This window comes from Octopus bimaculoides, chromosome 18 (assembly GCF_046866305.1).
Source record: "Octopus bimaculoides isolate indiv1 chromosome 18, ASM4686630v1, whole genome shotgun sequence".
Taxonomy (NCBI): domain Eukaryota; kingdom Metazoa; phylum Mollusca; class Cephalopoda; order Octopoda; family Octopodidae; genus Octopus; species Octopus bimaculoides.
The window spans coordinates 12,587,397-12,610,875 of record NC_142945.1 but is presented as its reverse complement, the minus strand read 5'-3'; the positions used below and the strand labels follow the sequence as shown (position 1 = coordinate 12,610,875).

General features: G+C 38.6%; 1 protein-coding gene across 1 annotated transcript in view; it reads right to left on the bottom strand.

The window, feature by feature from the left end:
• Positions 1–3,143: 3,143 nt before the first annotated feature.
• Positions 3,144–23,479, bottom strand: part of LOC106868660 (condensin complex subunit 3) — a 30,620-nt gene continuing 10,284 nt past the window's right edge. Inside the window, exons 7-18 of the mRNA XM_089365793.1 lie at positions 21,280–21,429; positions 20,208–20,333; positions 18,847–19,060; positions 16,233–16,409; positions 14,851–14,958; positions 12,774–12,893; positions 11,779–12,030; positions 10,953–11,134; positions 9,312–9,459; positions 8,292–8,462; positions 6,088–6,661; positions 3,144–3,860 (exon numbers count right to left, since the gene is read on the bottom strand). Of these exons, the coding sequence (XP_089221919.1) occupies positions 6,119–6,661; positions 8,292–8,462; positions 9,312–9,459; positions 10,953–11,134; positions 11,779–12,030; positions 12,774–12,893; positions 14,851–14,958; positions 16,233–16,409; positions 18,847–19,060; positions 20,208–20,333; positions 21,280–21,429 (2,191 nt within the window). The 3' untranslated portion in view covers positions 3,144–3,860; positions 6,088–6,118. The remainder of the gene's footprint in view (positions 3,861–6,087; positions 6,662–8,291; positions 8,463–9,311; positions 9,460–10,952; positions 11,135–11,778; positions 12,031–12,773; positions 12,894–14,850; positions 14,959–16,232; positions 16,410–18,846; positions 19,061–20,207; positions 20,334–21,279; positions 21,430–23,479) is intronic.

Genomic DNA, 23,479 nt, shown 5'->3' with positions numbered 1-23,479 from the left:
AAGTCATCGATTTATAATCTTTAACGGGTGGCACACATTTCCTTAAAGGAAGGGTACAAGTTCTTCCTAGTATAAAATATATTTAAACAAGTAGCTTTTCACTTAAATGACTGGTATGCATATTTCCTTCAAATCAAACAGTTTCCATTGAAAAACTAAAAGAAAAACAGTGTTCAGAATATGTAACTGTAGGTTATCTTATCAAATTACATTTGACAATCACGGATTGTTTTCAGTGTACAATGAAGCAAAGACTATACTTTGTTAATTCCAAGATTACAGCTACAACAACGATGAAACGAGACGAGCACGAAGAGAGAGTGGGGGGGGAGAGATCATAAACTCAGTTGACCAGCCTCTAATAAATAGCAACCAAATCTATTTCAAAGCACACACCAGCTTTAAGGTGTACATTGCATAATGAGCTTCTTGATTTGTTTTGTGGTTTTGTCAGATGAGTAACGACGACATGCATGACGTCTGTAGTGTCTCTGGGATCGGTTCGAGTAAGGGAAAAACCCACGGCTTGCATCTGACTGCAATGGGAAGCAGGGCATCAAGATACCGACTTATCTTCACCCAAGAGACTTAGTTCAGATGCTTGCTTGCCATGGGATAGAAACTCTGATAGAGGAATTTGATTTCCTAGAAGTGATGCTAAGTGGAGTGACAGTTTAGATTGACAACTTAAGACCTATTTCATTGACTGCAGCACAACTCATAACAAAATAATGCTGATGTGATGTGATGATCGGCAGAACGTTGTAATGAGAACGAATATACGAATGACAATAATTATTATTAGAGTTGTGAATGTTTTTACAGAATGTTCTTTTATTGGTTTTGTCTTCGTCCATACTGGGACATTAGAATTTAGGATAATGTCGCGAATGTTCAGAAAGAAATGTGTGGTGGGAAAACAGGACTTTGTAGCATACCAAAGACAGAAGAGTATCAAAGACAGCCCAGTTAGCCCATGAGTCAATTGTATGGTCTGACAAAGTTTCCAACGTAAATGAGGAGAAACTCAACCCAAATTATCTGATGTGGTCCAAAGTCAAGCAAAGTAGCAAGAAAGTTCTTGTGCCATATACTCTTAAATGATCTGCGGCTTTCAAACGCTACAACAATACTTCTACGAAACTTCTGTAACAGAGACCTCCATTGTGGTGTAACGTAAAAAGTGCCCAAAAGCAACTATAACATTTCTAACGGAATATTTCCATTACCTTTGAGATGTTGGTTGCGATAACCACAGGTCGGCAGTTAACAGGATTATAAAAGTTAGCATTCTTATGAACGGGATACAGTATAGAATGCTTTAAAAAACAGGAATAGATTGCCTGCAGAGAAAGAAATGTCAAATAATGGTTGAGTGCAATGGAAGAGTTATAGTCAGAACTGCTGGCCTTGGTTCTTCGGTGCAATGGTTGGCGGTAATGAAAGGGATATAGTCAGAGCCGATGGCCTTAGTTCTTCGGTGCAATGGTTGACGGTAATGAAAGGGATATAGACGCAATACCTGATAGAAATTTTCTGCGAATTTTTCTAACGCTATTTACAAAGTTTCAAAATGTCTTCTAGTGTGACACAAAACAACCCCTGTTCTCAGACCCACAGTTGTATAATTGATTATTTGAGATGTAACTGAGGATTGGATATAGACATAATAATAATGATATAAAATTTTGGAACAGGGCCCAGTAATTTCTTTTTTTCTTTTTTTTGGTGGGGGTAAGTCGATTACATCGACCCCGAAAGGATGAAAGACAAAGTCGACCTCGGCGGTTAAATAATAATAATAATAATAATAATAATAATGACGATGATGATGACGATTAAGACAACACAATGACTAGAACACGTCACTATTCAAGGCATATTTTGAATTTTAAGTAATTTGGGGGGGGGGGTTGCTATCAGAAGTTGTCAGACAAAATAGAAGGATTTTTGTATTTTCTTTTTCCCGAAAGTAGAAATTCCAGTATATTAATGGCCGACGAGTATTAAGTAAATATGGATCTATTTGGATCTATTCCATCTCAATCACAGATTTTTTAATTAGTTTGTTTTTTTTTTGTTTTTTTAACTAAACAGTTTGAAACTTCGAATACTGGTAGAATTTCTCACATAGAACACAGTTTACTCTGAATATTTTTGACAAAATCTCGTATTTTAGAAGTTATTTCGTATTAAAGTTGTCGTATTTGGGTAATTTCATACAATCGACGACGTGTATTCGGTTGAAGAAAGCTACTGCTGTTTGCGATAGTAATCGAAGAGGAACAACTTCCGGGTCATCTCTACTAAATGTCACCACTCTGTTTTATTCGTACGGTGAGCGAAGACGATGTCACCTTTATCCTTTCTAGTCAGCACCATGCATTCCTTGCTCTTTCCCTCCCTTCTACACTATCAACTAGCAACCGAACTGGTCACTACCACTACAATTTCCGTATTATCCGGTGTATAAACCGTTACTTGTTTTGTTTTACCTTCGTGTTTTGATAATGGTATTTTTTATCTAATAAAGACTTTTAATTTGATGAAATGTGCTTGTTGTTGATTATATTAAGATAAAGTCATGACAATAACAATACAACTCATAGATGTAAAATAAGGCATTTTGAAACTACATACACGTCAACAACAAAAAAGCTAGCTGCGAACTCGTTGCTCTGTGGTGTTGATTTTTCAGAGTGGTGACATTTAATAGAAATGACCCGGAAGTTGTTCCTCTTCGATTACTATCGCAAACAGCGGTAGCTTTCTTCAACCGAATACACATCGTTGATTGGTTGAAATAACCCAAATACGACAACTTTAACAGGAAATAACTTCTAAAATGCGATCGATGGCAAAGGTTGCACACTCTGACCACCATCAACAGCTCATTCCATAACACCATGGGTGGATGGGTAGGTAGGTAGGTAGGTAGGTAGGTACATGTGTGTGTGTGTGCAATGTCCAATGTGTGTGTGTGTGTGTGTGTGTGTGTGTGTGTGTGTATAAGAAGGAATGAATATAAAAAAAAATAGAAACCAGCAATACAATTTTTTTTTAAATTTTATTTTCAGTTATGAAGTGATACATTTTATTATAATGACAACTCCACCATAATATAAACTGTCAGTCAAGTACTGAGGTCAATGTAACTGATTAACCCTCCTCTCGAAACTGCACACCTTGTATATCTAAATTAAAAACAATTAACAGGACAACTGTATGCTAAAACATTCACATCACATTTCACAGTACACAGTTCACTCACACCATATTCTCAGCTCTGTATGTTGCTGAAATACCAGAAGCTTCTGATTCCTAAGTCACAGAACTGGTATCCAATAAAACAAAACATTGCTCCATTCAGAAGTTTCAACAAGGTTGCTTCTTCAAGATGTGCACAAGGACAAAATCACATAGAAGAGAAAAGTGTTTTAAAAAATCAGTAATAGCATCACTAAAGAGAGGAGGATTAAAAAAACTAGCAATGGCATAGGATTTACATAGTGTAGTATTATGATTATATTGTATTGTGAACACCGATTAATTTGTGGTAGGTCTTGTAGAATGTTACTCGGTTCAAGTCCAGAACACAACCAAAAGCTGACTCTGGGGAAACTCAATACTCAATACACAAAGTTGTTGTTTTTAAAGAAATTTCACAAGTATATAAAATATATGAAAAGGATTCAGATGGATTTTGAAACTTCAGCTTGGTTGATCAGCTCTACAGTCTGCCTTGTTAACTGTTGAGTTTGAAAGAGTAGTTGAAGATAAATAAACTTGGAATTCTTCAATAAAGACAGAACTACAATTGGTTACATGGCGTTGTTGGCATTAATATTAAGCTTCAGTATCTGAAATAAACAAAACAACAAAACATAATTACAATTTCAATTAAATCATCGTCCTCAACATCATCTTTTAACATCTGTTTTTCCATGATGGCATGGGTTAGATGGTTTAACAGAATCTGACAAGCCACAGGGTTGCACCAAGCTTGGGTGTCAGCTTTGGCATGCTTTCTATAACTGAAACTACAAGAGGAACAGCGAAAGCATTAACCTTACCAGTTTCAGAGCCAGTGAAGGCCATAAGCATATATGTGTGTATATATTATGTATCACCTTTCTGGCACTTGTGCCAGTGGCACGTGAAAAGACATTCGAGCGAGTTTGTTGCCAGTGCCCCTGGACTGGCTCCTGTGCAGGTGGCACGTAAAATACACCATTTTGAGCGTGGCCGTTGCCAGTACTGCCTGACTGGCCTTCGTGCCGGTGGCACATAAAAGCACCCGCTACACTCTCTGAGTGGTTGGCGTTAGGAAGGGCATCCAGCTGTAGAAACTCTGCCAAATCAGATTGGAGCGTGGCATAGCCATCTGGTTCACCAGTCCTCAGTCAAATCGTCCAACCCATGCTAGCATGGAAAACGGACGTTAAACGATGATGATGACGATGATGATGTGCATGCATGTGTGCAAGTTTGTGGGCTTGTGTGAGTGAGCAAGTATTTCCCCTCACTATCCACATGTTTGCTGCCTGTAAACGAAAGCCTCACTGTTCCTCAAACAGTGTCATTTGCTTGCAATCCACTTTGAAAGCATGTCCAGACATGCTTTCTTTAATATGTCAAATGATCTTTGTAAACGAAGGTTCATGCATAATGTTGATTGTTTCTAGTTCTTTGCATAACCAAGGTCCAGGCAATTCATTGTTTGATAGGTTGTGGAATTATTATCTTGCTCAGTAACAACTGCAGGTGGGTGTCAGGAAAGGTATCTGGCCATAGAAAACGCTTCCCCGATATACTCTTATCTATTTCATCAAACATAGAAAAATTAGACATTAAAAATAGGTGCATGTGTAACTGAGTGGTAAGAAGTTTGCTTCCCAACCACATGGTCTCCGGTTCAGTGTCACGGCAAAACAACTTGGGCAAGTATCTTCTACTACAGCCCTGGGCCAACCAAAATACTGTGAGTTGGTTTGGTAGATGGGAACTGAATAAAGCCCATCATATACATGTGTGTGTGTGTGTGTGTGTGTGTGTGTGTGTGTGTGTGTATGTATGTATACGTGTGTGTGTTACTATCTGCTTGTCTTGACTATGTGATAGTTGCAAACAAATGTCACTGCCATGACAGCAGTGTCTGTTTCCAATCTTCTGTGAAAACATGTCTGGCCTTGAGGAAATATTAATTTACATGGAAACAGGTGAGTGCTGATGACAGGAAGGACATCCAGCTGTAGAAAATTCGCCTCAACAAATTCCTCCCAACCCATACAAGCATGGAAAAGTGGATGTTAAATGATGACGATGATGTATTTGTTTAACCCCTTTACCATTCAAACTGGCCATATTCAGTCTCAATATTCTGTGTTTTATGTTTAGACCAGCCAGATGCAGCCTCTCACATTTAATCTATAATGTCCTTCTAAAAATAAGCAATGACATCGTGAAAATCTCAAAGATACAAGGTAATGCATGATTGTGGAGGCGCAATGGCCCAGTGGTTAGGGCAGCGGACTCGCGGTCATAGGATCGCGATTCCGATTCCCAGAGCGGGCGTTGTGGGTGTTTATTGAGCAAAAACACCTAAAAGCTCCACGAGGCTCCGGCAGGGGATGGTGGCGAACCCTGCTGTACTCTTTCACCACAACTTCCTCTCACTCTTACTCCCTGTTTCTGTTGTGCCTGTAATTCAAAGGGTCAGCCTTGTCATACTGTGTCACGCTGAATATCCCCGAAAACTACGTTAATGGTACACGTGTCTGTGGAGTGCTCAGCCACTTGCACGTTAATTTCACGAGCAGGCTGTTCCGTTGATCGGATCAACTGGAACCCTCGACGTCATAAGCGACGGAGTGCCAACAACAACAATGCATGATTAATTGAAAACAAAGTAAATAAATATGCATTACACTTAACAGAATAAGCTAAATGCTAAAGGGTTAAAAAAACAGACCAGATCTGACCTAAACAGTAGAAAACAAACTTCAATTTAACAGTGTATCCTAAGAGAACCAACAAGTCACAGCACTAATCACCAGATTTAATTGACTAGACATCAGTTTAACTTACCTTCATTTTATTTTGCAGTTTCACACAATCTTCATGCTGCATTGCTCCCGTCAACATTTGTGTCACACTCAGATGTTGTATTATTGCTGTCAGATTTTGTTTCACACTCAGACACAACACTGCTCCCATCAATATTTGTTCCACTCTCTGATGTGACGGTATTACCGTCAGTTTCTTTTCCACACTCTGATGTGACGGTATTACCGTCAGTTTCTTTTCCAGACTCTGATGTGACGGTATTACCGTCAGTTTCTGTTCCACACTCTGATGTGACGGTATTACCGTCAGTTTCTGTTCCACACTCTGATGTGACGGTATTACCGTCAGTTTCTGTTCCACACTCTGATGTGACGGTATTATTGTCAGTTTCTGTTCCACACTTGGAGGCCGCATTGTTACTGTCGCTACTTTTTGTTCCACATTCAGATGCCAAATCATTATTGTCACCATTCTGCGTTTCACACTCAGGCCCGATGCTGTTAACTCGACTTTTTTCTTCACATGCAGACAAAGCTTTCTCTACTTGCTGTGAGAATTTCACCAGGGCTTTCAAACTCATTTTGTCTTTGACGACCTATTGATTAAAAAGAAATATACAAAAAAAAAAAAAGAAAAAAATTAACAAAAACAGACAATAAAAAAATACTGTAGTAGACATGGCAGTGTGGTGAAAAGTTTAAATCTTCCAATCAAATTCAATCCCACTGAGAAGCACCATGGGTGAGTGCCTTCAGCAATAATTCTATCATGCAAGCAGTGGCCTTTGTTCCTAACTTTCCATGTAAACATATCTGGTCATGGGAAATATTACTTTACTTGGAAACAGGTGGGGGTCAGTGAAAAGAAGGAAGAGCAGCTGGCCATAAAAAGGACTCAGTGCTTTTTACATGGCACTAACACAGGCAAGATTAGTTTTGGCATGATATTTACAGTTGGATGCCCTTCCAAATGCCAACCACTTCACAGTGCAGACTGGATGCTTTTTACATGGCACCAACACTGGCAGGGGTCACCAAGCAACTCACGAGACAAGGAATTTTGAGAGAAGTAGGGATATTTGAGGATGGGAACTCCTGTCAGAGAGGCAAAAACAAGTGTCTTGCTATAGAAGAGGTACATAATTACCCAGAGAGAGAGAGATACAAGAAAGAGGACAGAAGCATATATCCCTATATATATCTATAAATGTAAGGAGGTGCAATGGCCCAGTGGTTAGGGCAGCGGACTCGTGTTTATTGAGCGAAAACACCTAAAGCTCCTGGAGGCTCCAGTAGGGGATGGTGGCGAACCCTGCTGTACTCTTCCACCACAACTTTCTCTCACTCTTACTTCCTGTTTCTGTTGTGCCTGTAATTCAAAGGGTCAGCCTTGCCACACTGTGTCACGCTGAATATCCCCGAGAACTATGTTAAGGGTACGCGTATCTGTGGAGTGCTCAGCCACTTGCACGTTAATTTCACAAGCAGGCTGTTCCGTTGATCGGATCAACGGGAACCCTCGACGGAGTGCCAACAAATCTATAAATGTATGTTATATACATATATATATTTATGTATACCAAACCTAATTGTGTTTATCTGCATCACTATTTCCATATCAGCTCACTTGGATTTCATCTTATAGCCACTCTTTGCCCCGTGAACTTAATCCTCAATAAAAACTTCAAAGTTCAGATCATTTGAGTACTACTACTTGTTTTCTATATTGAGCATTTCTAGGTCTCTCTCTTAACTGTATATATATGTGTGTATGTGCCTCCTTGCCCCGACTGGCTCCCGTGCAGGTGGCACATAAAAAGCACCCACTACACTCTCGGAGTGGTTGGTGTTAGGAAGGGCATCCAGCTGTAGAAACACTGCCAGATCAGATTGGAGCCTGGTGCAGCCTCCTGGCTTCCCAGACCTCAGTCAAACTGTCCAACCCATGCCAGCATGGAAAACAGACATGAAGCAATGATGATGATGTGTATGTGTGTGTGTGTCCATGTTTTCATTTACACTGGCCTAAAAAAAAGATGTATAACTCTTGTAACTTAGCATTTCAACAAACAGACATCAATAAACTAAGTACAAGACAGAAAAACAAATTAGGGTTGATGTAATAAACTAAAAACTTTTAAAGTAAGAAAAAAGAAGTTGAAGAGGAAGGGAAACAGAGTAGCAGAAAAATAAATTCTGAACATTTAAAATCAACAATATACTCACAGAGAGTATTTTTGACATTAGTGTGTGAAGATCTTTCAACATTGTGATGCTATCTTGATTTAGATCCAGATAATTCAATACTCGGCTCAACGGGCGAACACTGAAGGAGTTTGGATTGGAAAGAATTTCATTGCACACTTGGAGAAGAATTTTGTCGTGGTTTAAATTTTCCTACAAAACAGGAAAAAAAAAAAAAGAAAAAGAAAAAAGAAAGATAAAACAAACATATCCTTTAACATCAGCTACATCGTACTACTATCTCAACTAGCAAAAAAAAAAAAAAGAAAAAAGGAAAGATAAAACAAACATATCCTTTAACATCAGCTACATTGTACTACTATCTCAACTAGCAAAAAAAAATAAAAACATACATCGCCATCACTTTAACGTCCACTTTTCCATACCTGTATGGGTCAGATGATATTTGCTGAGGCAGATTTTTTTTTTTACAGTCAGATGCACTTCCTGTTGCAAACCCTCACTTGTATCCAAGTAAAGTAATAATTTCCCATGACTAGACATTTTCACAGAAGAATGGTAACAAAGAACACCACCTGCATGATAGCAACATTCCTTTACAACTATCATGCTAAGTCAAGGAAGCTCTCTCTCTCTCTCGCACACACACACACACACACACACACACAAGGGGCTTCTTCCAGTTTCTATCAACCAAATCCACTCACAAGACTTTGCTCAGCCTGGGGATATTTACTCTTTACTCTTACTTGTTTCAGTCATTTGACTGTGGCCATGCTGGAGCACCACCTTTAGTCGAGTAAATCGACCCCAGGACTTATTCTTTGGAAGCCTAGTACTTATTCTATCAGTCTCCTTTGCTGAACTTCTAAGTTACAGGGAATAAGTACCAGACTTATAAAAGAAAAAAATAAGCACCACAGCTTATTTGTTCATTTAAACCCCTCAAGACAGTGATACACGATAAAGTGGATGACACATGGATGACACATGATAAAAGTAGACGATGCACAATAAAGATACATGATAGACTTCACTAACCTTACAGAATGTTCCTGGTCTGGTTAATTCAATCAACAGATCACAGACTTTGGAAGTGTCTACTTTGGACAAGGGACTGGAGGCTGGAGCATTGCATAAAGTCTTAACCACTGGAAGAAAACTGTCAACCACTAGCTCCTGGTTCAAACTGTAAAATGAATAGCATTTTAATTTAGAGAGGTAAAAATAAAAAAGTGCTTGTTTTTATTGATGAGTATAGGGAGGGCGTTTCGAAAAATTAAAAAAGAAGACAGATGATAGATAAGCAGCATACTTAATATATTAGAATTGTAGTAGTAGCTGTAGTAGCAGCAGCAGCAGCAATTATGTAGACCTATGAAACAGATTTTGGAGGTAGAAAAATAAAAGAGGCTCTCACTCTCTCATTATATATATGTGGGTATTGTGTATATGCATATACATGTGTGCCCTTACCTCTCCAACACCAATCATTGACCCTATCAAATCACCGACTCCTTCACCTGCACTTCTACCAATGTCATCTACTGCATCTCCTGCTCTCTCTGCCCTTCTCTATACATCGGGCAAACGGGACGCCACTTGACTGACCGGTTCGCGAAACACCTCAGACATCCGACTCAGCAATGACACCTCGGTCTCGCACCATTTCCGCTCTACTGGTCACTTTGCAGCACCTGTCTGCATTTGGATTGTCCTTGCACAGGGACCATCCGGACTCCCGTTTGCACTGTGAACAGGGATTAATCTCCTTTGCGCCACATGGGCTCAACTCTCCTCTCTCCCTCACACCTACCTCTCCTCTCTTGCTCCGATTCCTACTTTTTCTCCTCACTCATACTCTCCTCTCCACTCCTGCCCACCTTCTTCCTTCCCCCTCTCCCTTCATCGTCACCGCTTCCTCGTAACCCCACCCCTACACAATCCAACTCCACTTTCCCTATCAATCCCATCCCTTAAACCCACTCCCACATACTCCACCTCTACCCCCACCCTCAGCCTACTCACATACCCCTACCCTCAGCCTAACCCACACCCTATCCTTGCTTTCCCCACCCTCGCCTCCTCCACATCCCAACACCATCACACCACACCACACACCACTACACCACCATGGGTAAAAGTATGAGAGAAGGAGGCAAGGTAGAACAGGTTTCTTGCTGTAGAGGAGCTAGATGACTACTCACATTTTAGAAGAGAGGGTGAGAGTGATCGAGTGGAACATCATCATCATCATCACCATCATTTAACATCTGTTTCAGGCTGGCATGGGTTGAATAGTTTGACAGGATGAGATAGGCTCAAGACTGCATCATGTTCTAGTGTCTGTGTTGGTATGGTTTTCACAGCTGGATGCCCTTCCTAAAATCAATCATTTCACAGCATGTACTGGGTGCTTTTCGTGCAACCAGCATTAGTGAGGCAGTTTGTGAGACACCCAAGGGAGCAAATTCACACTAAGAGATGTTGGATTGAAGATGAGTAAATGTATGGAGAATAGGTTTCTTGCTGCAGAAGAGCTCACATGAGTACTCACATTTTAGAAAAGAGGGTGGGGGGGGGGGGGGGTGATTGAATGGAGACAGAGAGCAATGAGGAACAATGGACAATAAGCAATTAGGAGAATTTGACTTCTCATTAAGAAGAAAATTTAATACTTACGCAGAGTCTGATGCAAAGACTGGAAGAAATGTTCCTAGACAGCAGCGCAAGTAATAATTATCTTCGGAGAGGGGATTAAACCATAAAAGAATTAGACGAGTAAGAACTTTGGAGGCAACTATTCGACCAGCAAGCAATAATTTCGCCAGACCTTCTGCAGCAACTGTTTGGACTTCACAAACCTGTATAATATTTGCACATGTGTATAAAAATCAGTATAAAAACATTCTGTGGTACCATATAATACTTTAAATAAAACCCACATAAAAACTATATCACAAACTCAGAAAAAAAAAATCATAATCTATATAGGGTGAAAAGAGGTAGAGACCCCCTTCAATCATGAATGACCATGGGATTAAACCTAGAAAGTTACCCTCCAAGGCACAAGTCCAGGCAAGGCTATCTATGGAAGACCAGCAGTCGCCCATGCATACCAGCCTCCTCTCTTTCCACACCACCAATGTTATCCAAAGGAAAGACAAAGACTGGTACAGCTTGGCACCAATGACATCGCAACTCTACAGCTGAGTACACTGGAGCAACATGAAATAAAGTGTCTTGCACAAGAACACAACACACAGCCTGGTCCAGGATTCGAACTCACCACCTCATGAATGTGAACCCTATGCTCAAACACAGAGCCATGTGCCTTTACATATAAGATATTTATAAACAACCTTTACAGTACAGTATAATGCATATAAAATATTTCAGTAAAATCCTACTCTACTTCACGGATTTTCACCTATCACGTGTGGGGGAAGGTTAGGAACTTAACAGCCATGATCGTTGAGGGATTACTGTAGTTAAGTAACAAACTCACCTCAGAATCCATCTGTTTACAGAGTAGTGCTATCATTACACTGGATCCAGATTTTTCTTGATTGCTTTCTTCCAAATTCGACTCTAAATTATTTGCAGTTTCATTAATCTCTGAACAAGAATTAGCTTCACCATCTTCTTCACTGCTTGAAGAATTCACAAACAGATCAATTCCAAACACTAGCAGAATATCAAAGATTGCTTTCAGAGCAGTCACCTTCACTGCATCGACTTCCACTTCGATATGACACGCCTTAAATGGAGAGAAGTACCACCAGATTCATTTAGAGCATTCAAAAAAGTACAGGTAAAGTACTAAAATACATAGTCAAAATTAATCCAGAATAAAATTGATTCTCCCATCTATACTTGAGGTGATTTGGTAGAAAAAATTGTGCCCAGCAAATGCAACCTACCACTACTTCTAGATTTAGTAAATGGCTATGTATAAAAGACACTACTGTCCATATCTTCTCTTATGCTCACTTTTTGTACCTTGTGAGTTTGCTCTAGCCCCCTATCACTACCTTCCTTTGATTTCCTTCAACCATGTATCTCCTCTGTAGCAAAACATCTGTGCCAGTCCCTCTAGCTTGTCCCTTTAAACACTACAATCTCTCCAGACCTACTTTTCATCATGACAACATTAACTGCAACTTTAAGTCTTGCGGTTGACAGGCAGAGGTGAATCTCTAGTGTTATTTAGGTTGTCCGTTGACTATTTTCTACATCTGAAAGAAAGAGAATTGGTGCAATCATCTAATGATGTCTTGTGAAGTCCACATTTACTTTATGCAGAATTTTAACCAAAGTTACTGCTCTCTTCATCAAGTCGCCTTCTCTGTTGCTTGCAGAGTTCACATCTATCCCCATACAGGTTTCATTTTCAATCAAAATTACAGTTCTCCTACATAAGTTACCAAAAAAACCAACATAACAGCTGGGTCCACTTTATTTTCACTGTATAGATTATGAAGTAAATATCCAGGAACTTACCTCTAAGAAAATATTCAGGTGTCGTACTGCTGTTTCTTTACTATTCAAGCAACACAATCCGAGACATTTGAGCCCAAGGTTTCGCACTTCATCGCATTCATTTGGGATGGAGGGAAGAATCTTTTGATGATATGGAAAAGAAGAAATCATGGAAACTGTTGTAATATTGAAATAATATCTATGGAAACTAGTGTAATATTGATTTTTTTTATTCCATAAGAAACAAGTCAAATTTTTACAAGGGATAGGTATAATTAACTGAATTAACCCCAGTATATTACAAGTATCTATTTGAGATGACCCATGTTCACTATTCATTGCATTCCCCTCCCCACCATCTCCCACTCTCCTTTTGCACTCTCACTCACTTCCTGCCTACTCACCCTCTCTAATCCTATCAGGTCATCCCATAAGTTCTGTTCTGTCCGAATTTTGAATAAAGAAAACAAGTGATCAAATGTTATATTTAATTGAAATTTAATCATCAATGTACTTTCCCTGATTATCTATGATTTCCTTCCATCTATTTACAAGCTTTTTAATCCCATCAATGTAAAACTCTTTTGGTTTCAAAGCAAAGAACTCTGAAATGTCAGTTTCGACCTCGTCCTGGCTTGCGCAAGTTATGTTCCCCAAATGATTTTGTAAACTACGAAACAAATGGTAGTCTGAAGGAGCAAAGTTGGGAGATTAAGGTGGATGAGGAATTTTTTCCCAACCAAGCTCTTCGATCTTCTGTGATGTAATCTTTACAGTGTGGGGTAATGCATTGTCCTGATGAAACATCACTCCTTTTCAATTCACTAAAGCAGGTCTTTTTTTCCTTCAAAGCTTGGTTCAAATGCTTTAATTGCTGACAGTAGACTTGAGCATTGATTGTTGCATTAGGTGGTAACAATTCAAAGTGAATTACTCCTTTGCAATCCCACCAGATAGAGAGAAGAACCTTTTACCAAGCCACTGTTTACGACATTTAACATTTTGATAGAAGATCCATTTTTCGTCACCAGTCACAAGTCTATCCAAAAAGGGTGAAATGAGTTTGCAAGAATGGAGAGAAGAGCAAATGTCAACTCAGGATTTGCGGTTGCTTTCAGACAATTGTGAGGCACTCATTTTCCAAGTTTAGGAACCTTTCCAAGTTGTTGAAGATGACGATGAACAGTTGTATGGTTTGAACTAAGCTTTATTGCCAATTCTCCAACTGATAATGCAGGATTTTCTTCAAGTAATGCCTCAAGGAGCTTATCATCAAACTCAACTGGACGTCTTGTTCGATCTTCATCTTCAAGGCTGAAATCTCCACTTCTGAATTTTGCAAACCATCTTCTGCAAGTTCTTTCATTCAAGCATTCTTTCCCATAAACTGAGCGTATGTTTCAAGTTGCTTTGGCTGCAGAGTTTCCTTTTTTGTACTCATAAAGCATTATGTGCCTTAAATGCTCTTTGGATACTCGTTTAGACCTACTGTTCTACCACCCCCACTGCATTTCATCACCATTGTCATTATTGTTCTAATGCTCATTTTTCCATGCTTACTTGGGTCAGATTTCCTACAGCCAGATGCCATTCCTCTGTAGGACTACAGAATGACTTCTCTAGCCCAAAGATCAGCAACTTTTCATAATGGCCCACTTTTGAGTTTCTTCTATTTTGTAACATTCACATACTGATCACATGTATATTATTACATCATATCTTTAAGTGGAAAAAAAATATATCCTTACATGCTTCCCCATTTCTATTTCTGGCAATGTTTTGCAGGTAAAAATTAAAATATGATAAACAAAGTACTGATATATATTGGGGAAACATCAGTAAGAAAACTAAATAAATTGGTGCATTCTAACAAAAATCCCCTTACTATATTTCTTCCACCTAAAATGCTCTCCCATCACTCCCACCACCTTAAATGTAGTGAACCACTCGTTGGCACATGAAAAAGCTGTTAACCAACTATGCTATTGTTCATGCACAACAAAAACAAAAAAGAAAAGAAAAAGCAAGATAAGATTTTTTGAAAAATAAGAACTCAACACAATAACAAGACATTAAGAATTAATCAAGAAATACTTACAATGCTCTCTTTCAGAAGTTCAATGGTTAGTTCTTTGACAGAGACATTCTTCAACATCAGTGTTTCACAAATTATTGTTAGGCACTTCAACAGAGTCTTCGGATCATTCTGTAAAGTAAAAACAAATTATCTTGACTTATAAGACACAGCACAGATTTATTAGCAGTACAGCTACTTGGGCAAGGTAATACCCTGCAAACAAGCACATAACTAATCAAACTATATGAACTTGACTTCAGCAGCATGTTAGATACTAGGAGACTCATCTACTGCTACCACAACTCTCTCGCTGGATACCAGGAGATTCATCTACTGTTACAACTCTCTACTCCCACCTGAGAACCATTTCCCTTTAAAACTATCTCCTGGCCCATGTTTCACAAACAACTGCTAATCTGCATCATCTTAAACTGAATGCTTAAGTGTATTAATCTCATCCCTTTTAAACTTATTGATATAGCAGGATAAGATTAAAAAATATGAACACTCCCTTCCGTCTCATCCCAAAGTGTTGTTGGGTGAATAAAACAGAAATAAATATAGCATATTTGAGGGCATATAAAAACATGCAGTTTTTTTTCCATAAACAGTGTCTCATAAAAGTACCCTGTGTCTTATCTGTGAAGTTGGGCCTATCTCATTTCAGAAATAATTGAATCAACATTTAACAGGACCCTTTTATCAATTACCTGCTACGGGAGAAGCAGTAATTTGATATTTCTAGTAGAGATCTTCAGCAAACAAGAATGAGGGGAAGATATGAAAAACAGTCTTTAGACAGATTGATAATGGAATAAAAAAACTGAGATCAAGGAGGAAGATGAGTGATTAAGCAGTAAAGCAGTAAAAGTAATAATGAGTAAAAAAAAATATGGGAACTGAAAGAATTGCAGAACTGAAAATATTTTTTAATCAATGCAATTTTAATCATATATGAATACAAGACTGAATCTTCATTTTTTTCCCCCCCCCCTCTTATCAATTTTTGTGTATGAAACTATCTTAGTTCTATCTATTTGAAATTTAAAACAAAAGGAGATGACAAGGAACAACAACAAATGGTGAGATGCTGTGATAAAACAGGTTTGTCCAACCCACACCAGTATGGAAAGATACATGTAAAATAATGAAAATGAAAACTAAAATGCAAACAAATTTAATGTAAATTCCTATTTCATTTTTCTCTAATTAAACGAAAATGGCTAAGACAGACTTCACTGGATGCATTTGGTGCTACTAGTTACTATTTCATTCTTGTTCACAATCTCTAACTTTGGTACAAAATACAATGTTTATAAAGACATCATTTAATAGGAAATGGCTGAAAGAAAACTACAAATTAAGAATAATTTTTCACACTGTGTCTCCCAAGCAATGCTAACCTTCACTTCTGTTGTTTCATCAGAGCTGGGTGTTTTTGATGCAATTAATTCTTCTTGTTGCTGTTCAAGTTGCTTCAGAGTGTTCTTTACATTGGCAGCAGAAATATAGTCTTCTTTTTTGACATATTCATCTAACTCATCTCGCAGCTCATGAATTTTAATTCGTAAGGAAGCAATCTATACGAAGGAAATTCAAACGAAATTTTAATCATAATTTTAACCATCTTATCAGGAAACTAAAGAGGCATTTTTAAAAGAGCAATCAATAAACCAGGAAGCTCAATGAAAATATGAGAAATGTCAAATTTGTTTTATATTTTTTCGGGCTTTAATTTTTAATTAGATAGGAAATACTATGTGCTCACCCAATACATTACAGAAAAAAATCTACAACAAGAGCACTCAGAGAGTGCAAACCTATTCCAAGGCAAAACCAATGTCCTCTCAACGATTTTTAAAATGAGAATATCTAAAATAAACTCGAATGCTCTCACAAACGAGAATACTAAGAATGAACCCGACCGCTCTCAAAAATTAAGTAATAAAAAAAAACAGGAAAAATAATCCAGAATCTTTGTCCAGTACTGGATTGATCCCAAAATCTAATCACTTCATGCCAGTCATGAGGCCAAACATCCTTGAAAGTTTCATCCGAATTCATCCAGTGGTTCTTGAGATATCTTGTCCATAGACAAACAAACACGACTGAAAACAATACCTCCACCTTACGCTAAGGCGGAGCTAATAATTGAAGTCCTATAAAGCAGTGCACTGCTACCTTTTTCACTTGTGGTACATTTATATTCTTTTCAAAATTCAGTGGCACACCTGAACTAAAAATATAACTAAAAGTATAGGGAAAAGATTATATTCAGGTTACACTGAGGCACACCTTGTATCATCTTGTGGCACACCAGTGTGCCATGGCATACCGGTTGCAGAGCACTGCTATAAAGAGCTATTAACAGGAATAAAAATTATTGATTATTAGGATCATCTCAAGACATTCAACCTTTATTCCTCAACAAAAGCACCATTTTCACAGTGTGCGAATAATTAATACTACCAAGCGAAGTTAGCATGTTCTTTAAAAGTTATTTCAACAAATTCTTCCAAACAATTTCAGAGAAACTGGCCTCACACCACAGGAAAACACTGCTTAGGGAATTAGTCCAGCCCATACCAGAGTAGATGGAAGAGCAGATGCAAAATGATGATGATGATACAAGTACAATGGGATCTCAGACAAACTGAACAAGTAGACAGACTACAGACGTAACAGATGTACAGACAGAGTAGTTATCAATAGGAGCATCCATAATGTGCAATCTTTCAACTGCCCAAAAAATTGAGTAGAAGTAATTTACAGTTCCTGTTACTTAGAGGACCTAATCACCAGAAGAGTCGGCTATAGCAGCAACATAATAGCCAGAGTATGAACAAGGTAGAAAAAGTTTAAGGAACTGTTATCACCGATAGCAAAAAAAAGGACGTCTCTCTTCATATGTAAGGCAGAATGTTTGAAGCGAATGGCACTGTGGCACTGTGGCAGATATATGCAGTGAATATGGAAAAGCTGAAATGAAATGAGGCAAGCAGGCTCCAGTGGATGAGTAATGTTAATGTGCAACAACGATAGAGCACAGATGAGCTGAGAGAAAATGATTACAGGGGACGAATCAATGCGTAAGAAAATGGTAGTTGATTTTCATCTTCCATAAACTCCTTTCAGTTGCATTGTCAAGTAATATAAATAAAAGGAGCCTACAGCAGATGAAAATTAACAATGACGTTGGAAGAAGTAATGGGTGATCTCAGAAAGGCAAACCTTAAAAAGGAGGTCACAAACAATTGTGAAAATTCAGAAGGCCTTTGGCAATTTTCTGGATGGTTTGAACATCACCAAGCTTTTGGCAAAACTCAATGCAATATCTCTGTTAAATGCATTTGGTGAAAATGAAAATCCGACGAGCATGCACTACACACCTGTACTCTACATGTAACAGCTGGAAAGTGACACAGCCTACAAGCATGAAAATTTTCATGCATGTGATGGAAGGGTAGCATCACCTCTCACCCAAAAGATTTTGCCAACATGGAGTTAGTTTTGGTGGGAAAAAATGAAATTGGATACTTTTTCAATGCACCTTGTATAACCCTCCAGTGAAGAAGAACGTGTAACTCATTTTACTTGGATAAGAGTTACATTATAATAATTGGCAAAAACAAAACTGTCTATTATACAAAAAACTCAAACGAGAACGCACACATAGAAGAGAGACTGACTTTCAGGGATGCAACAAGTTGAATGCTGGCGTTCAGCTTGTTGTATCTCTGCTAAAAAAAAACTATTGATCATTTTATCCCTAACAGGTACAATACATTTAACAGGCTTCCACACAGTTTTTCTTAACCCAATTTCACTCACAAGGCTCAGGTTGACCTGATGTGATGGCAGAAGATACCTACCCCAAAGTGCTGCACAGTGAGAGTGAACACACAACCTCATGATTGAGAAGTGAACTTCTTAACCAGTGTTGTGTAATACAGCAAGACAGACAAAACAGATGAAGCCATGAAAGTGAAAATCAAAACAAAAATTTTCATGAACTACCTTCAGATCAATTGCTCGTTTCTCATCTTCATTAACGCTCTGCAATATCAAAACAACAGGCTCGTGTATTTCACTGACCAAGTCACAAATGTAGTTCATAAGTTCCTTTCGATCTGGTTTCAGTACGTGTAACTCTGCCACAATGGTACTAATCCAACAATTGTTGATCTTATCAGACACTAAAACATCATGGAGCAAAGTCTGCACAGCATTCCTAAAAAATAAAATTTTTTTCTTTTTTAAATTCAATAATTATAGAAGGACAAAAGCTCTAATTTAAAGGGAAAAAGTATTTCTTTTTCTTTTCGTGGTGAGCCTAGGTATCTAGGTTTACTTTGTTTTGTTTTTTGGGGTTTTTTTTTTTTTGCAATCAGAAATCTTCAAATTTTTAAAAAATTATTAACGCATAGAAGGATAAGAGATGGCACCATTCTTGCTGACTGTCACACTAAACATTCTATATAATCATAGTCGCTAAATATTCTACAACTACACCACTCACAAAACTGTCTTCTATTTCTCTCTTATCTACAGCTAATATACTGATATCTGTGCCTTTTAAACAAGCTGCCTCTACCTGACTTCCACCATCTAAACCGCATCGCTTCCTGTCCACTCTAATCTCACTCTTCTCCAAACACTGTGTATTTTGTCAAATTCTTCCCTGTTTTTCTATAAGCAGGTACATGTATCACTGTGATTAAGTTTGCTTTCCAATCATGTCATTTCATATACAGCCCACTGCATGGCACCTTAGGCAAGTGTTTTCTACTATAGCCCAAGTTGACACCAAGGCCTTGGGAGAGGATGTGCTAAGAGGAAACTGAAAGAAGCCTATCATTATAAATGTGTGAATGCGTGTGTCTGTGTGTATTTTCATATTTGTAGTCTGTTAAAACTGAGAGAAACAAGCAGCATTGCTGTTATCAGCTTCTGTCAACAAATCAACTGCTCCCCTTTATACCTTCAAAGATGTTCAACACTTGCACAAGGTACCATGAGTAGGACTGAACCTGAAACCACATGGTTGGGAAGCAAACTCCTTAACCATGCAGCCAAGCCTGAAAAAAAATTAACCTGGTTTTAAACTTTTAAAATTTGTCCAATATCAAGACAAAGACACAAACTCTTTTTTGCTCTTTTCGAGATGAAGAAGGATTAAAATAATTTCACTGATACTGGTCACTTTGAGAACTGCTGGGCTAGCATTTAACATTAGGTGGATATCTCACTTGAAAATACACAAAGTTCTACAACAGACAATGATTCCAAGCAACAAATAACCTGACCACCACACATGATTGGTACCTGCAGTCTATGTAGTCAGTTAAGTTTTAAAAAATCAAAGTTTTTGTTCATACCTTGCAGCAATGTCTGACAAATCCATGAATTTCAACATGCCTATCAATTGCTCTACAATGAATTGACATTCTAACTCATCTTCAGCAGATCTTGTTTCGGATTTAATGGAATTGTCAAGATGGTAACTGAAATGAAATAAAGAAATAAGAAATATTTAAATGGCATTGTGTAACAAGATTTTTGTCCTTGAATAATCAATGTTATTTCTTATTTCTTTACTGCCCACAAGGGGACAAACATAGAGGGGACAAACAAGGACAGACAAAGGCATTAAGTCGATTACATCGACCTCAGTGCATAACTGGCACTTAATTTATTGACCCTGAAAGGATGAAAGGCAAAGTCGACCTCGGAAGAATTTGAACTCAGAACGAAAAGACAGACAAAATACCGCTAAGCATTTCACTCGGCGTGCTAATGATTCTGCCAGTTCACCACCTTGAACTGTTATTTCAAATAAGAAATGTTATATCTTATTTGCTTACCCCTAGAAAGTATGAAAAATGGCTAATATTTCCTTCAAACTATGCTGTCCTTACATTTATTCAAACCCCAAAGAATCCCTCTCAACACATAGCTATGATGCTCCCCAACTACTCCTGCTCATGATCAGAGATGCACATACTGTCAGCCACATGCTCAAATGGATAAAGTCAAGCAACTGACAATCAAATCTATGATATTGAGCAGAATATTCGCTATCACAATATTTCTGCTTCAACAACTCGGTGCTGAATCTGTTTGAAATGTAATGGAAAATAGGCCAGTTTCAAAACATTGATGTCCAGGTCACAAAAGCAAAATTTAAAGGGAACTGTAGCCATTTCCTTTGATTTCTAGATAGAAGCAAATAGGAAATAACACTTATTGGCCAAAGACGAAAAAAAATTCAAATTTTGTTACACAGCGTAATTAAATATGTGTGGATGTCTTTGCTTGACAACTAGCATTGGTTGGTTTGCATCCCTGTAACTTAGCAGTTCAGCATAAGAGACCGATAGAATAAGTAAAAGAAAAAATCCATACTAGGATTGATTCGTCAATTGATGACCAAACAGAAAAACTTCTTACCTCTTAAGATAGTCGCAAAACACAATACTGTTTGGTAACACTTTCTCTAAGCTGTCTGCACCATCAACACCAAGTGAGTCCAGGTACTGACATAAAGTCTTCCAGTAGACAACTTTTTCACAGTCAAGTTCTTCTTTACTAATCAGTAAGCTGGAAACAGAAGTAGTTTATCATTATCAGAGAGACATCAATAAGTAATTGACACAAACTAATAAATGAAAAATTAATTACGTTATCATTATACAGTTAATTCATTTATTCATTTATTATCTACCATCCTCACCAGCACTACATACAATCTAATACACTAACTTCTCAACCACACAGCTATGCCAGCACCTCAGTGAGTGTCATCATCATCATCATCGTTTAACGTCCGCTTTCCATGCTAGCATGGGTTGGACGATTTGACTGAGGACTGGTGAAACCAGATGGCTACACCAGGCTCCAATCTGATTTGGCAGAGTTTCTACAGCTGGATGCCCGTCCTAACGCCAATGTATTTGTGTGTGTGAGAGAGAGAGAGAGAGGGAGGGAGGGAGAGTTATAATATGAAATGCACCCAAAGTTTTTCTCTCAGCAATAGAACTCTCACCCACTGACAGACATGTTGGTCAGCCCATAGATGACCATCACATCTTAGCAACCACACTGTCTCAATCAGAGTTACTGGCCTTTTAGGGAAGACAGGGTCACAAACTGTCGCATCACCAAAGCTTCTGTTGGACCACAGCAACAAAAGTACTTAAGTCTTTTTTGTCCAGTGCACCTGACTAACAGCAAGTTAAATGATCAGGGTGTCACTTATCTCCAAGACAGCGCTGACCAAGCATACCTATAATCAAAGGCATTTTCAGACCAACTCATTTTTTCAGGAGTAGGTAGGAGTGCATTAATGTCTTTTCCTTATTTAAGAATGTAGGATGCAATCTGAGGGAGATTTGAATGCTATTTCTACTAAGTTGGAGACCATTTATTGAAGACCATCTTATCTATACATTATCATCATCATCTAACATCTATATTCACTGCTGGCATATGTTGGACAGATCGGCAGGATTCAAAGGGCCCAAGGACTGCATCATAGTCTAGTGTCTGCTTTGGCATGGTTTCTATGGCCAGATGTCTTTCCTTATGCCAACCACTTAACAGCATGAAATGGGTGCTTTTTTTCATGACACAAACACAAGTGATGCCGTCATGCAGGTTGCAAGGCAATGTACCCCGCAGGTGTAGGAGCAACATTATGCTGGGAGTTGAGGGAAAAAGAAACAAGTAAGATTATGAAAGAGTGTGATTCGAGAGGAAGATTTAGCTGTTGTTTCTCACAGGCTGAGCAATGACATAGAGGCCCTTGCAAGCTCATCACATGAGATGGTTTAGCTCACTGCTGGAAGCATTATTATCTGCAGTCATCATGTCTATGACTGTCCATGGCTCTGGCATGATGAGTTGATAAGCTTTGTCCATACTGGTCAGTTTTTCGCTTGGGTTTGCCATTTATTATGATCAATACCTTTCCACTTCATATTCCTTTTTGCAGTATCTTTGACCCTCAGTCTAGGTCTTCCATAAGTTTCTTTTCCCCTTGTATAGCTGGGAGTAAAAGAGTTGCCTGGAGAGTCTGCTGTTGTCCATCCTGTGTCCATGCCCAACCAACATAAACTCCTATCAATGAGGATTTCCATCATAGGAAGCAGACCAGCAGGCCGTAGGGCCTCTTCATTCCTGATCTTGTCAAAGAAAGTGATATTCATAATTCGTTGCATCTGTCTCATGCACATAACATGTCTACTTGAGCTTTACAGCCTGTCCAGGTTTCAACTCCATACAGCAGGAAAGCATCATCATCATCATCATCATCGTTTAACGTCCGCTTTCCATGCTGGCATGGGTTGGACGATTTGACTGAGGACTGGTGCAACCGGATGGCTACACCAGGCTCCAGTCTAATTTGGCAGAGTTTCTACAGCTGGATGCCCTTCCTAACGCCAACCACTCAGAGAGTGTAGTGGGTGCTTTTACGTGTCACCCGCACGAAAACGGCCATGCTCGAAATGGTGTCTTTTATGTGCCACCCGCACAAGCCAGTCCAGGGGCACTGGCAACGATCTCGCTCGAAAATAAAAATATGGAACGCTTCACGAATTTGCGTGTCAGCATATAATTAACAAGTGATTACATATGTTTCAGTATGTTA